General features: G+C 39.1%; 1 protein-coding gene across 1 annotated transcript in view; it reads right to left on the bottom strand.

Annotated features, from left to right (window-relative positions):
• Positions 1–14,240, bottom strand: part of KCNH7 (potassium voltage-gated channel subfamily H member 7) — a 325,788-nt gene that overhangs the window by 74,908 nt on the left and 236,640 nt on the right. Inside the window, exon 7 of the mRNA XM_063318289.1 lies at positions 2,817–3,216. Coding sequence (XP_063174359.1) covers positions 2,817–3,216 — 400 coding nt within the window. The remainder of the gene's footprint in view (positions 1–2,816; positions 3,217–14,240) is intronic.

Below are 14,240 nucleotides of genomic sequence, written 5' to 3'. Positions count from 1 at the left end.
CATTTTATACTAATTTTATATTGATGGCTTGTATTTATGGTGTTGGGGGTTTAATTATTTGCTATGTTAATACTTTTATGATGATGATTATTTCTTATTAAATGTTACTGCTATTACCATTGCATTTATTTAATATTAATAAATAATACTTGACCACAGAGAAATGAGGTGAACCGTCATAATACTGTGCTTCCTATTCCTAAACCCTGTAGGCAGTCCAGAAGGATGCCATGCTTGATGAACTGAAAGTTGCAGAGAGATCAAGGAGAACCAGGATAGATGCACTATCCCCATCCCAGCTCCACCAGAGGTCATCAGCAAGCACAACCAATGCTGATTCAGTGCTATGTCTCAGCCTGAAACTTGACTGGAGGGGGTCTAGATAACCTGTTTCCTCCAGGGCCCTCTGAAGCTGTAGCCTGATAACCTTCTCAACAACTTTCCTCCCAAAGGGGAGGTTGGAGATTGGGTGAAAATTGTTTAGGAAAAATATTTTGGATCCAGTGATAGCTTCTTGAGGAGGCATACCACTGCCTTTCCAAAGCAGGTGGGACCACTCATTCCTCAAGCAGATACTATGGCATGGACATCACCTCCTGGACCACTTTCATCAGCCAGGACAGACATGTAAACAGGTGGGCAGGTTAGCAGGTCCAATGACCTTGTGTACTTCCTCAGGAGTTACAGGTTCAAACTCATCCCAGTAACCACACAATGACCTTGCTTGATCACCTCAACAGGAATTGCCCAGCTGGAGTCCAACTTTGAGTGGATCTGAGTGATTTTATCCACCAGATGCTTGGAATATTCCTCACAATGGATATACAGATGATCCTGTGGCATGTCCCTCCCTAGCAAGGAATGAGCCACTTATAAAAAGGGCTGCTGGATGGCTATCTGTGGATGTGAATGGAAAAAGAGCTCTCTTTTATTGTTCTTATTGCTGCAATGTAATCCCTAATATTCTTGCTTGGTTGGATTCACTGTCTTCTTTCAGTGGCACTCTAGGCATGGGGTATTCAGGAGATGATATTCTGGCATATCATCTCCTGAAGTGCCTCAGAGATCCAATGAGGACCCCAGGATCAACACACAGTGAGCAGCTACCTAGGAACAATCATAATCTAAGGTCCTCATCGTATGCCCACTCCAAGCTGTGATCAAGGCCTCAATCGAATTGCCCATCAGAGCCTCAAGAATGCCTCCAAGCTTTTGTTAATTGTCACAGGCTGGCTATTGCAAGAGAAGGCTATCTACAAATTTAATAATAAATTAATTGTTTTACCCAAAGAGACTCCAGTAGGATTCAAGGATTAAGTTAACTTAATGCAACAGCCAAACAGGTTATCAAATGCGATGCCTGTCTATATTATACTCCTGATAAAACTATTGTACTGGTTGCCAATTTGCTACCAACCAAGTTCAAGTTGTTGTCTATGATGGTTGAGACCTGAAGTAACTGCCTTCACAACTTACAGACCTGGGGTAATAGGAGATTCTGCAGTGAGTACCAAGAACAGCAAAAGGCTTGTGGCCACTTATCAATGTGCTTTTTCTGTGGCACTGCCTGCCCTGTGCTACATACTTTCCCTGTAAAGTGTGTGAGGCACCTTCTAATATTATTATTAATGTTTAGCATATTGTTCAAGGCCATCCTCCTCATCCAAGTCTTCCATGAATAAATGTACAATAAATTTAGGTTTTGTTTTCTTCCTCTGCTTCCTTTTTACTACACAGTTTTTTATATGTATTTTAATTGAATTTTTTTTGTACACCACTTTGAGATCCTTTTGTACATTTGATTGGCTTTATTAATCACTTACTAAATTAAATTGAGCTATACAAAGATCAACAGGGTCTATACAGTTCATATTGTGGTACAAGACTGCTAGTTGACCTTTACAAGGATTCTAAGTGTGACCTATTCCTCAAGAGATATAAATAACCTGTAGAAGTAGTTAATTTTTGAAAGGAAAAGTGTTACTGAATCTTATCTGGAATACAAATTGTGCTGGAAGTGTTGATTCCTAATTTAAGATATGTAAGGTTGTGATTATTTTGTAATTAGGCAAATGCATTCCACATTATTTTTCCCTTTGAAAAATCCAAACTCTTTGATGTCAGTAGATAGCAGATATTAGGGATACAGCCAAGAAGAACCATACATCTTTAATACACAATGATCAATTTAGAGTTTTTAGGCCAACACGAAGCAATAACAGGACAAGTCTAAACTACATGGATTAACATTCCAACTCTAGAGTTGCATCTCTAATAGCAAGTGATTGCAACCAACTCTTATGAAATATTCTTTGAGGCTTCCAATACAGACAAAACAATTTTTTGGTTGCATTAATCTCATTTTAAAGCAATAGTAAACTAATTTCATTTATTTAAAGCAACCCTCCATTGATTTACCAAGATAGGACATTCAAGCTCATTATTCCATAGAGTGCATAAGTAACTAATAATTTCATCAACTTCTTATGAAAAAGAAAAGGCTACTGGCTTAGGAGTGACAGTTAATTCTCCTAAAAGCTCCAGTTACTGTGAAACCTCAGAACCAACAGCATCTGAAGCAGAGAATTTTGGAAGGTGATATTTGAAATGAACACTTGCAAAATGTCTGCACGAAATGCAATATAAAAAAGTATGTTCCCTAGAGAAATTTTGCCCAAGGGCCCCAATCTTCACCTTGCAAACATGTTGCTTCACTCTTCTACCTGTAAAGGTTTTGAATATTTAACAAGCTAAATAACTAAGAAATTCATTAGTAAATTCATTAGAAGTAAAAATGCAAAAAGCTGCTTACTTACAGCCAATCAGCATGACACAAATAGAAAAGATTTTCTCTGAATTGGTATTTGGAGACACATTTCCAAATCCTACACTGGTCAAGCTGCTGAAGGTAAAATAAAGTGCAGTGACATATTTGTCTTTGATGGATGGTCCAGAGCTGCCATCACTTCGATTGTAATGTTTTCCCAGCTGCTGTCCCAGGGAATCCAACCAACCAATTTTGCGAGACAAGTAATGCCTTTCAACATTCCCAATGGCATACCAAATGCAAGCCAGCCAGTGAGCAATGAGTGCAAATATGCACATCAGTAACATCAAGACAGCCGCACCATATTCTGAGTATCTGTCCAGTTTTCGGGCAACCCTCACTAAACGCAGTAGACGAGCTGTCTTCAGAAGGCCAATGAGGGTTGTTGTCTGCAGAAAGAGAAACCACAGTGCATATTAGGCATAGCTTAAAGTGCTCAGATTTGAAGAGGAGAATAAGGAAAAGTGCTCAGGTGAAATTACAATAGTCTATAAATATCGCCCCACACCACAAAGGTGTCTTTGTAGGTCTTGTGAAGGACGATACCTAATTAGAAGATATAAGTTCAGTTCTAAGGAACCCTTTTAGGCAATCCCCATGCACTTATGTTTTTCAGTCTGCAGTTTCACAATTAACTTACCAACAAGGGAACCTCATTAAATACATTAAATTTTACTTTAGTATAGAAATACATAGGTCTTTCATTTATTGGAGTTACTGCTTCTTTCATAGAGCACTAAGCCAGCATGCATTAGATTCCTAGGAGATCTAGGAAATGATTAGACCCAAGCCTGCCATGGGAGTTGCATCATGCATCTCTAGACCAGAATGCAGAATGTACTTCATGGACTGTCAGTCTGTGATGCAACAACCCCATTGCATCACCAGCCTCTGCAGGTCCCTTTCCCTAAATGTTATCACCTAGTGGAATCTAGGAAGGATGCCTTCTCCATAGCTCCCTCTACCCTGTGGAACACTGTTTCCCAGAGACCTGGCAGAAACCTAGTTCCCCTGCTTTCTGGAAGGCCTTGAAGAGCTAGCTCTTCCCACATGCATTGGGGTAGGATGAGGCTGATGTGTGGGAGAATGTTGCTTAATGTTTTTATTGTGGTTGTTTTTACTCTTTTAATTGTTTTGTGAGCCACCCAGGATTATTTATGGTCCATAATATGGGCAGTATGTAAGTTCTTTAAGCAAGCAAGCAAGCAAGCAAGCAAGCAAGCAAGCAAACAAAACCTCTCTTTAAAAAAATGGGACCACTGGGGGGAAGGAAACTACTAAACCAGGAAACACAACAACGCAGCTTCCTAGGGTACATGGAAATTTGGGGAGATTCTCTGGACTGAGAATCTTAAGCATTATGGACAGCTTACACTGTAACCGCAGTGACTGTCCCATTGTTATCGATTGTTTACACTACAATAACTGCAATAAAATAACTGCCCTTTTCACTGGTGAGAATGTGTCAAAATAAATAGCATATAGTTAAGTAGTATATTTGGTACAAAGTAAATAGCTATAAATCTGCAGCACATACTTTATCCTCAGATTTAAATTGCTCTCCCTCCAAAGAACCATTACATTGGATTTAACTTCCAAATGAAACCCAAGATTTGGGGCTTTATGCAAGAGGTACTGAAGGAAGAATTCTTAGGAAATGTCCATGTGAATAAGTATATCCAAAGCTCCCTTATTCTGAGCCAGACAATTGGCTCAATAATGTCTGTAACTACTGGAGGGTTTCCCAAGGTCTCTATCACACGTCTACCACCACTTTAAATGTATATCCTACCTTTCCCCTGAGTGCGGTGGAGTTTATGTGGGAGTCACCCCTCACTCTATTTGCATGCAAAGCTATTTCTCTATTATTCAGTGACAGCCTTTTGCTTAAAGGCTTCAAGACTTTTTAAAGAAACTGAATTGAATGGGGAATTAAGTATTTTATCTCTGTGCCTTGATACTACTGGAAATAAAATGCTGGACTAATATCAACCTTTGTTCTGATACAGCGGGGAGGTTCTTATATAAGTCCAGCCAACCAGGTAGCAAACACAAGTTATATTTAACACAGTGTTCATACTATAGATCCATAACTTTTAGCCACCTTCTAGTTTTGCTCTAAAACATCCTGTAATTGGCAAACAGAGGCTTATCTATTATTAATCCCATAAAGTTGAGTACTTCTGTCACATTATACAGTAACCTCAGAAACTCCCTCTGGCCTTGAAATCTTTGAGATGGAACATGTAATATGAAACCACAGGTGACATACAGGATATCCGTGTGTGTGGACTTCTGGGGAAGAAATGGCGAACTGAAAACGGCGCTGTCAAAAGCGGAGCTGACAACTGCGTTGGAATGAAGAATCAACGAGTAGATTGCCTCTTCACAACTTCTCTCCGGACAAGGAGAAGGCTTGAGATTGCCCACAAATGCTCCGGACACTTGCTTCTCATGAAGAGACCACAGGATAGCAGTCTCTGGCAGGTTTAGAGCTCTGGGAGATGACGGAATAGCCATCTTGCTCAAACCACAGTTGGTGCCTTTGAAAGGACACTAAGTTTGCATACTTCCTTTACTAATCACTTTAGGAAATTGCTTGTTAACTGCTTTTTAGCTATTAGGACCTTTGGACTGACAAGTCTGAAAACACCAGGTGAGTTTCCTTCAATCCTTAGCAAAAGGAGTTTGAAATACAACTTTAAGGACTTAAAATATATATATATATATACACACACACACACACACATACATACATACATACATACATACATATATTGGAATAAACAGCAAAAGGGTGATTAGAACTTTGATTTCGGAAAGTTACTAAGGAAAATGGATTTGAAATAAGATTTTGTAATTAATTATGAGAATCCTTCCTGTGGGAAAATGCTTTTGTTTTGAACTCTTTTGAAAAAAAGCACAATAGGATGAGACTTTGAAGGTTGGACACCAAAGGGAACTAAAGATTACAATTAAAGGAGAAGAACATTTAAATTTGAATGAAGCAAAATATTTTAACATTGGACATATTGAAGGATATTTTTGAACAATGGACCCAGAAGTTAATTGTAAGAGTATCTGCCTGTATAGATAGAGTGTCTTTAAAAGATGTTATGGAAGAGGAACAAGTTTTACCTGACAAGACTGAGACTGAACTGAAAGTCAGTTTTAGAATGATAAGCTACAAGAATGACATGGAAAAAGATGCTACACTGGACATACAAAAGAAACTGGCTGAGGTCTTAATAATTAAAAGGGATATACAAATAACAAACTAAGAGTGTGACCTGGATAATTTTCCTATACTGGATTTACAAAAGAGGCTTGTTAAAGCTTTGAAGAATTTTGTGAGAAGGAACAAAGAAAAATGAAAAGAAATAAAGTTCTCTGACATTATTTGAAGTGACTGAAGATCAAGATTATTAAAAGGAAGGAATACGTGAAGAAGTGTAAACGAATCCTCACAGAATATAAAGTTGGTTTATTGATCAAGGTTAAAATAGATATGTTGTTATATCTGGTAACCCTTAATGGACTTTTGCTGATTAGGACTGAAATGATGAGGCTTTTGGGATTTGTTTATAAATAAGAGATGGGATATGGGAAGAAGAGATTTTAAGAGAAGGTGATAAGTTACTAAAATTGTTTATACTTGTTATGATGAAGGGGGAAGCCATTTCTTTATATATTTCTTCTCTTTTTTTCACTATATTCTTATTTTTTCTTTCTTTTCTATTTTTCTTATTTTTTTCTTTTCTGCACCTTCTGTTTTTTCTGTTTTTTCTTTTTGTATTAGTTTTTATCTTTGCAATTGTAATTTTTAATAAAGATTACTATTAAAAAAGGGATATACATGTGTGCACCCTCCCATAATGACTATCTCTTCCATTCTTAAGAAGGCATATATAATGTATAATGCTTAACATCTGAAAACATGTACAGTTTTGATGGGAAAAGCCAGCTTATTCATTTCATCTCCCTAAGTGCAATTTTAATGTTTTATTAAAACTTTGCATGTTTTATGCATAGATTTTAGTAGCAGTAATCGGGAAATAAGAAAAAAGAAGTGCTCCCTTCTTTTAAGGTAATTTGAACATAACATATTCTATTTATACCAAACTTGCAACTTTCTCCCTGCAACAATGCAAGGCGCTAGATCACTAGCAGCAATTTACTCAACCATCGCTACATAAGGGTAGTGCCACAAATTAAGGAACAGGCAGTGGAGTCAGCATCTGCTGTTGGAAAATGTTGTTATGTTTCATCTAGGTTTTCACCCCCTAGACTCTATACATAAATACACTAGGGAGCATCCTTCACAAAGGTAAGTAGGAAGATAATTTTGACAAGGAATAAAAGCTGTAAACAGCCAGCATTAACTCACTGCTGTGTCATTCCTTCTAAAAAATCCACTACAAGTTTCTGACTGAATGAAATGGCATTATTCTCTCAAAAGGGCTTTATTATGGCACTGATGGACACTGATGTACAGAATTCAGTAGTGAGGGGGTTCCCTCTGCCTTGAAAAGAATGGCAGTGTGCCCCCTTTTCAAGAAACCATTATGGACCCAATGACATAGGACAATTTTTGTCCAATCTCTAATTTTCCCTTCTGGGGGACAGTTGTCTGTGTGTGGAGGTCGATTTTAGTCAATGATGATGGGGAGAAGAGATCAAGCCCAAGCTCTGCTGGACTCCTCAGAGATCAGTGTTCTCCCTTTCTTATTTGACATCCACATGAGGCTGCTGAGGGAGATCATCTGATGGCACAGCTCAAGTGTCACCAGTAAGCTGATGATATCTACTGTAGCTTGATCCCTGGCTAGCCATGTGATGCTGTGTACCTCCTTTGAGTCTCTCTAATGGGGTGGGGGGATATAAGAGTCTTATAAGTAAGTAATAAATAAATACTCTCTGCTCAAAATGGCATACTAAAAAGTATTTAGAAAAAGACCCCCCCCCCCAATAAAAATACATTTAGAAAAGTTATGGATCAAAAAGTATATATGATGGATTGCTGCATTTTAAATAAATAAATAAATAAATAAATACTGGGGGTACTTGGTTTTTACAGAGCCAGTTTGGTGTATTGGTGAAGGCACCAGGCTACCAACCAGGAGACCGTGAGTTCTAGTCCTGCCTTGGACACAAAGCCAGATGGGTGACCTTTGGCCTGCCCCTCTCTCTCAGCCCTAGGAAGGAGGAGGCAAGGGCAAACCATTTCTGAAAAACCTTGCCAAGAAAACTGCAGGGACTAGTCCAAGCAGTCGCCAGGATTCAGCACTGACTTGAAGGCACAAACACACACACACACACACAAGCTTTTTAAAAAGCACATGTATAAAAACCTTGTCAATTAGACTGTTCATGCATCCCTATTGCCAACCATGGATCAGAAATTCTGGGGTCAACAAACTCCTTATATACTTGAAGGATAAAAGAAAAAAGAAAGAGACCAAGAGAGGTCAAGATCTGCATAATATTTGCATGTGCTCTGTGGCTAAGTCTGTGCCAAGGTCATGGATTTTTTTAGGGAAGGCAGATGACTCAGCACAAGACCAAGAGCATGTAGGCAGAAACGGGGAAAATGCTAGAAGGCACCTGGAAAGTGGCATCATGTACGTGCCTTAGATCTAGAATATAAAAAGAGTAAGTAAAAGCAGAAGAGGGGGATTTTGTGTTTCAGATGCTGCAGGACATACTTCTGGAGTGGGTGTCACCTGGTTAACATGGACTGGAGTGGAGGAACAACCCAGCTTGCCAAGTCCAGAGATTCCAGCCTGTAGTGGCAATTTGGAAGACCACTGTATTTCGAGGAGTTTAATTGACATATTTTGATTTCTCCTTCATATTAAGAAAATTATAGAAGTTTAGAGTTCACTCTGAGCTATGCTTAACCTGCTTTTTTTCACTCTTGCTTGAAAAGGAGGGAGAAGAGCAAACCCCAAGATTGTTTACGTTAGCACTAGCTTGTCTGTATAGCTTCCCAGGCTCTTGGATCATGTCATAAACAGGTGCCTCAGACACTGGGAACTATCCAGTCAAGGTCAGATCCTGCAGTCTCTGTATCATGGAAACAGGGTAATGAGGTTTTAGGGCCAGGCTTTGACAAAAACCTGAGGATTGCCTTTTGTGTTAGGGAGCTTCTGCACAGACCTGAGCGCTGGGTGCTGTGGAAATTGAGCCGCCCTGGGGTATCTCCACTGTCCTTATTAAGGGGCTCCTGACAGCCTATGGGAGGTTAGGTATCAACTTGCTTGGTATGTTATGATTTTTCTTTCTTTATGTTATGCATTTTATGCTTCTGTTTAATCTGCCTAAACTGTGTTTCTGTTTAAATCTGTTTGCTTAAGTTAATAATGAAGTTTAAAATCTCTTTATTCACTGGTGTGCTTATTGTCTCTGGATCTAAAAGAACCAATTGTCTGGGCACCTGATCACTGCCTGGACACTTGGCAGAACACAGCCCTAGCGTGAGGAGGGAAAACCTGGAGCAGCTTCTGAGAGTGTGGGAAGATCAGGAGAACGGACTGAAGTTCAGGTGCCAGATGGTGGAACTTTGCGAGTCAAAGGCTGAGTTGGCAGCAAGATGGCCAGGAGAAAATTTACAGACATTCCAGTATCAGTAATTGAGATAAGGAGGGGGAGAAGAAGCCATTACTATAAATTACAAACAGAAATTGAGGTAAAGAGAGTTGAGAGGGAGGAAAATTTAGTAGGTTAAGACTTGATTTCTTATATTTCTTAAACTATTCTGTATCTATGTGGAAATGCATACTGGTTTTATAAATAATATTTTCACTTGTATATATTATTAGATCAAACTACTTCCTTACAGGAATCAGAGTGTCTTTCATTTGTTTAGCTACTGGCTTTGTGTGTGTCTGTATCGGCTCCTGTCCTGACCCACCCTCCAACATGCTCCTTTCTATTTTACTGCTAAGTACTACCATTAATACAGAAATAAAATGCATCTCCTTTTACTGTCTGCCTGCTCACTGCCTTGCCTGTTGGCAACTTCTCCCTTCCTATAGGTCTTAAGCTTACCTAAGGGCAACTTTTTTGCCTATGGGCAACTCTCTGTTCCTATAGGTCTTAATCTTTACATTAACACTGGGCAGGAAGGCCTTTTGAATACGGTAGGAGTTTCCTCTGGAAACTATTTATATAGATGCTTGTTCTTTGTAAAGAAAGAGGCATGGCTACCCAGCACTTATAACAGATGAATAAAACTGGACTAAGGTTCCGCCTCTTGAAACTTGGCTATTGAGAATTTAGGGTTCTTCAAAGGCTCTGCCAAATGGAATAGGGATCTTACTGCGAGATCTAGAATCCAGGCCTGCAGCAAAGTTACTCCTGACTGGAGGAAGGCAGAATCCTTGAATTTCTGATAGAAATCAGTGACTGCTACTAGCCCAACTGCATCTAAATTAATTTGGTCCCACTTTTTGTAGATCCTTTGTGGCTTAATAAAGGTGTGTCCTCTTTAGTTACATTGTTCTGTTTTCTTTTTCTCTGGTGAAATAGAGGCAATCAGATTTCTTCCCTTTCCTCAGAAGATAAATGTTGTCTTACATAACAAATTATAGACCTTTCTTTTTCACCCCAAGGTAATTAAGCTTAAGTTTCTTAAGAGTTTGCCTATAATACTCATATCCAAAGCAAAACAATAGCAGAAGAAATGGTCTGCAATTTGGAAACTCTGGTCTTTATGCTAACAAATGCTAACAGTACCTCTCTGAAATCTTTATATTGTGTATAATGAAATTTCACCTATCCCCAGGGACTCTTTCACACTTGCCATGGAGGAAAAAAAATCATCTTTCTGAATCAGATAAGGTTATCTAATTTGCAAAGTTTCCTGGTTTCTAAATCAAGTTAGTTCAAAAGTGATTACAGATTCAGGATATTTGAATATCCTTATTTTCCCTTTGCTCTTTTCTGTCTACCTCCCAGAGTTCTATGTTCATCTTGGAAACCCCACTGATGTTCCCATCTTCCACAATAGCAATCAGAAAAACATCCTCCTCTGTTGCCCCTTTTGTGGAAGGTTTCCTTAAGGGTAGCCAGTGACTTACTATTATAATGGCATCAGATGAAGGTCTTTTTATTGCAGGGCCTTTTAATGTAAGCAATCCTATTTTTAATATCAGAAATGAAAGACAGTATTGTGTTTATCATGCCATCTTTAAAGTATAAATGATGTTATACATAAGTTAGATTTTATACTTTTAACTTGTACAAATACAGCAACCTACTGGCCTAAATAGTAGGTTATAAATATTATAATTAAGAAGAACCAGGTGCAACTTCTGGAGAACTTAATTGTTTGTATGTGTGAGCAGGGATTATTACCCTTTTCTTCATTTCTAATCTCTCTGCATCATTTAAAAGATCTCTAAATGTATACATGCAGCGACATACCTACTGTATTTGATACTTGGAGCAGATACTCTTTTCAACACCTTCCTCTGTTGCTGCTGCACCAGGCTGCTGACCGCCAAACAGCTGGCCAGTGCCCTGGCAGCAGGGACTCAACTGCACACCCACTGCCAACCCTTCAGATAGCCTCCTTGTCACCCCCAAGTCATTGAGACAATGCCCCCTCCTTATTGCCTGCACCCCATTATTGACTGCAATTTGCATGTAGAAATTGTTATTTCTTTCAGTTTTAGATATGCTGTAATTTTGCTGCTGGTTTAACTGCATCTCTGTTTTTAATGTTTTTTTTACATTAAGTCACAATGAGCCTCAAGATTCTGTGATATACAAATAAATAAAGTAAGTAGGTTAGTCAGTTAGTTAAAAGAACTAACCCAACAGGCAAGAATCCCACTTAGCTCTGCAGAGTCTATGCATGTGCTGCCGGTGGATACCGAATGCACGAAGGGCTTTTTTAGAATCCACCTGGATAACTCCTAGATGGCAACAAGTGTGCTGGCCAGCTCATTGAACATACATGTTATACTGTATGTAACACAACTGCTAGTAATTACTACGTGGGTCCCTTTTTCAGCGTGCTTCCTCTGAGGGCAGAAAGTTCTTCTGCATGTTCGTATTGGGAGGGATTTAATCAGGAGCTAATTTGGACAAAAATGAATGCATGGAGGAGACTGATCAGGGCTATCCCAGCTCCCTATGGATACCTTCATCTCAGTTCTGATTACTGAAGGCTCCAGGAGCATTAATACTAGTCAACCTTGAATTTCCAAAATGCAGATTTATAATGGTGGCTGTGAGGTTGAAGGGCAGCATATATTAGGAGATGATAATGCATTAGTCTGATTGTAAAACCGATTTACAAAGTATTTTTCAAGTATTCGGCTGTTTGGACAAATGCATTCTAATTAAAAAAACAAATGTAGAGCCTAATTGTTTTCTTTTTTCTCAGAAATCTTATTTTTTAAGTAAGTGTTAAGCTTTTGCTTGTGTCCAGACAGCTTTCCTTTTCCCCATTACCTATTTTAATTAGCTGTTTTTATTGCTTTGCATGTTTGTATTGGTGTAAAGCTGCAGTTTTATGATTGCTGGAAAGTGTCCTAAGAGCCATAGGAAGTTTTGGTTTTCTACTCCAAAGGTGAAAAAGGTTGACACTGAATAGGGAGATCCAACCTCAAAAATTCCCCCTTCCAATTATTGCAGAAATTTCAGTGGCCCACATTATTTAACTGCCATGTCTGACAAAGACATGATCGTACATGAACACGTCAGGAAGGAATCCAAAGAAGGCAGGGATCCATAGGATTCAGAGCTTTCTCATTCTGCTGACATGTTCCTAGACCTGCGGAAATAAACCCTAACTCAGGAACTGTTGTACTTGCATATAACTTCCATCCCATTGCAGCCAGGGAGAAGGAATTGTAAAATGAAAGGGCAAAGCCCATTCCACTCTAAAAACATGGAGAGGAAAACAGCTGCTGTAGCCCCTTCCTTTCAACATGGCAGAGATTATTTAACATTGTTAAACTGTTAGGTAAGTATGTTCTCAGGTCAAGCTTGACGCCTGACAGCAACAGAGAAGTGATTTGCCGTTGTCTTCTTCTGGGATGTTTTTTCTCTTCTCAGTGTACCTGTAGTCATAGTATCCCCCAGCAGTCTCCTCTCCAAGTACTAATCAGATCCAATCCTGTTTTAGGCTCTGAGCCCAGACAAGCTCATCCAGGTGCAGCTGCTGCTAAACTATGAGGAAACAGAAGTTCTTGCTGAGCTATGCACAATCAGCCTGATATTCATTAGTAAATACTGATACCTCTTAGCCATCCTGTCCTAGAAGAGGCTCTAAATTCTCCAAGGTATATGGCTCTGTACTTAATCTGTACCAGAAACTGTTCCTTGCAGATAAAAAGTAGGTCATGCTATGTCTCCCATGTGGGTCATGCACGGGTCACGTTTTTTGCTCATAATGTCTTTCCGTGCTGCCTAAGACCAACCATCCATTTTAATGTTCTACTCTGTATGAATTTTTTAAAATTGCATTTGTGCCCTTTGAGGCTTACGACACAGGCTTATGGCACATAGCAATCTGCATCCTAAACTTATCATGGGGGATCTCTGATTTGGTTTCTTTTTGTAAGTAGAGACATAAAAGAGCTGTCCCAGATTTCAGTGGGAGCAAATTGGAATTTTCCACCAAAATGAACTCTGCTGAGACACAGATGGGCAGCAGTCAAGAACTCGAGAGATTTTAATGGGAACGCTGCTTTCAAGATGGAGCATACATTTGCAAAACTAGCATCAAGAAAAGTGGATATTAGGTTAGCTGACTTTTTAAAAAGTATGTATTACGCGCACTTAAGTTTTAAAAACCTACATTTAGGAGTATTGGGTAGTAAACTCTATATATTAAGGAAAGTTGTGAATGTTAGGAAATATGATTTTTCAGTCTGTTTTTTAAAAATAATTATTGATAGAATAGAATAATCAGCATATTCCTGAAAAGCTGAGACAGATCAGATTAAGACTGGTTCACACTTTCCTACAGAAAGATGCTGTACAACCATAGAAAAAAAGCACTATCATCTAGAAGTGTCTATTAATATCTTTGCCACGAATCTCATGGTTTAACAGGTTGTATGCTAGGGAAAGGATTTTCCAGACTGTGTAAGCTGAATCTGACCCAGATTATGTACCAACCTATTTTAGTGATGTTGCTTTCATAGGAAGTGTGAACACAAGAAAGGATCCCTCCCCCTACCTTTGCCTATACTCTAAAACTTAATTCAGGAAATGATCAGTGGAAGCCCAGGCCAAGATGACAAGGGCTCTCCTGCCCTGCATCTCTCTCCTCAGGTGGCTGATTTAATGGAGCAGTCAGAGTCACCACAGGAGGTTCCTTGATGGAGGTCAGTGGCTGTCTGGGCCTCAGCAAAAAAACTTCTTCAAAGTGGAAGCTTGTGCTCCCTACCTCCCA

This window comes from Candoia aspera, chromosome 1 (assembly GCF_035149785.1).
Source record: "Candoia aspera isolate rCanAsp1 chromosome 1, rCanAsp1.hap2, whole genome shotgun sequence".
Lineage (NCBI taxonomy): Eukaryota > Metazoa > Chordata > Lepidosauria > Squamata > Boidae > Candoia > Candoia aspera.
The sequence above is the reverse complement of the archived record's forward strand: the minus strand, read 5'-3'. Positions and strand labels throughout refer to the sequence as shown.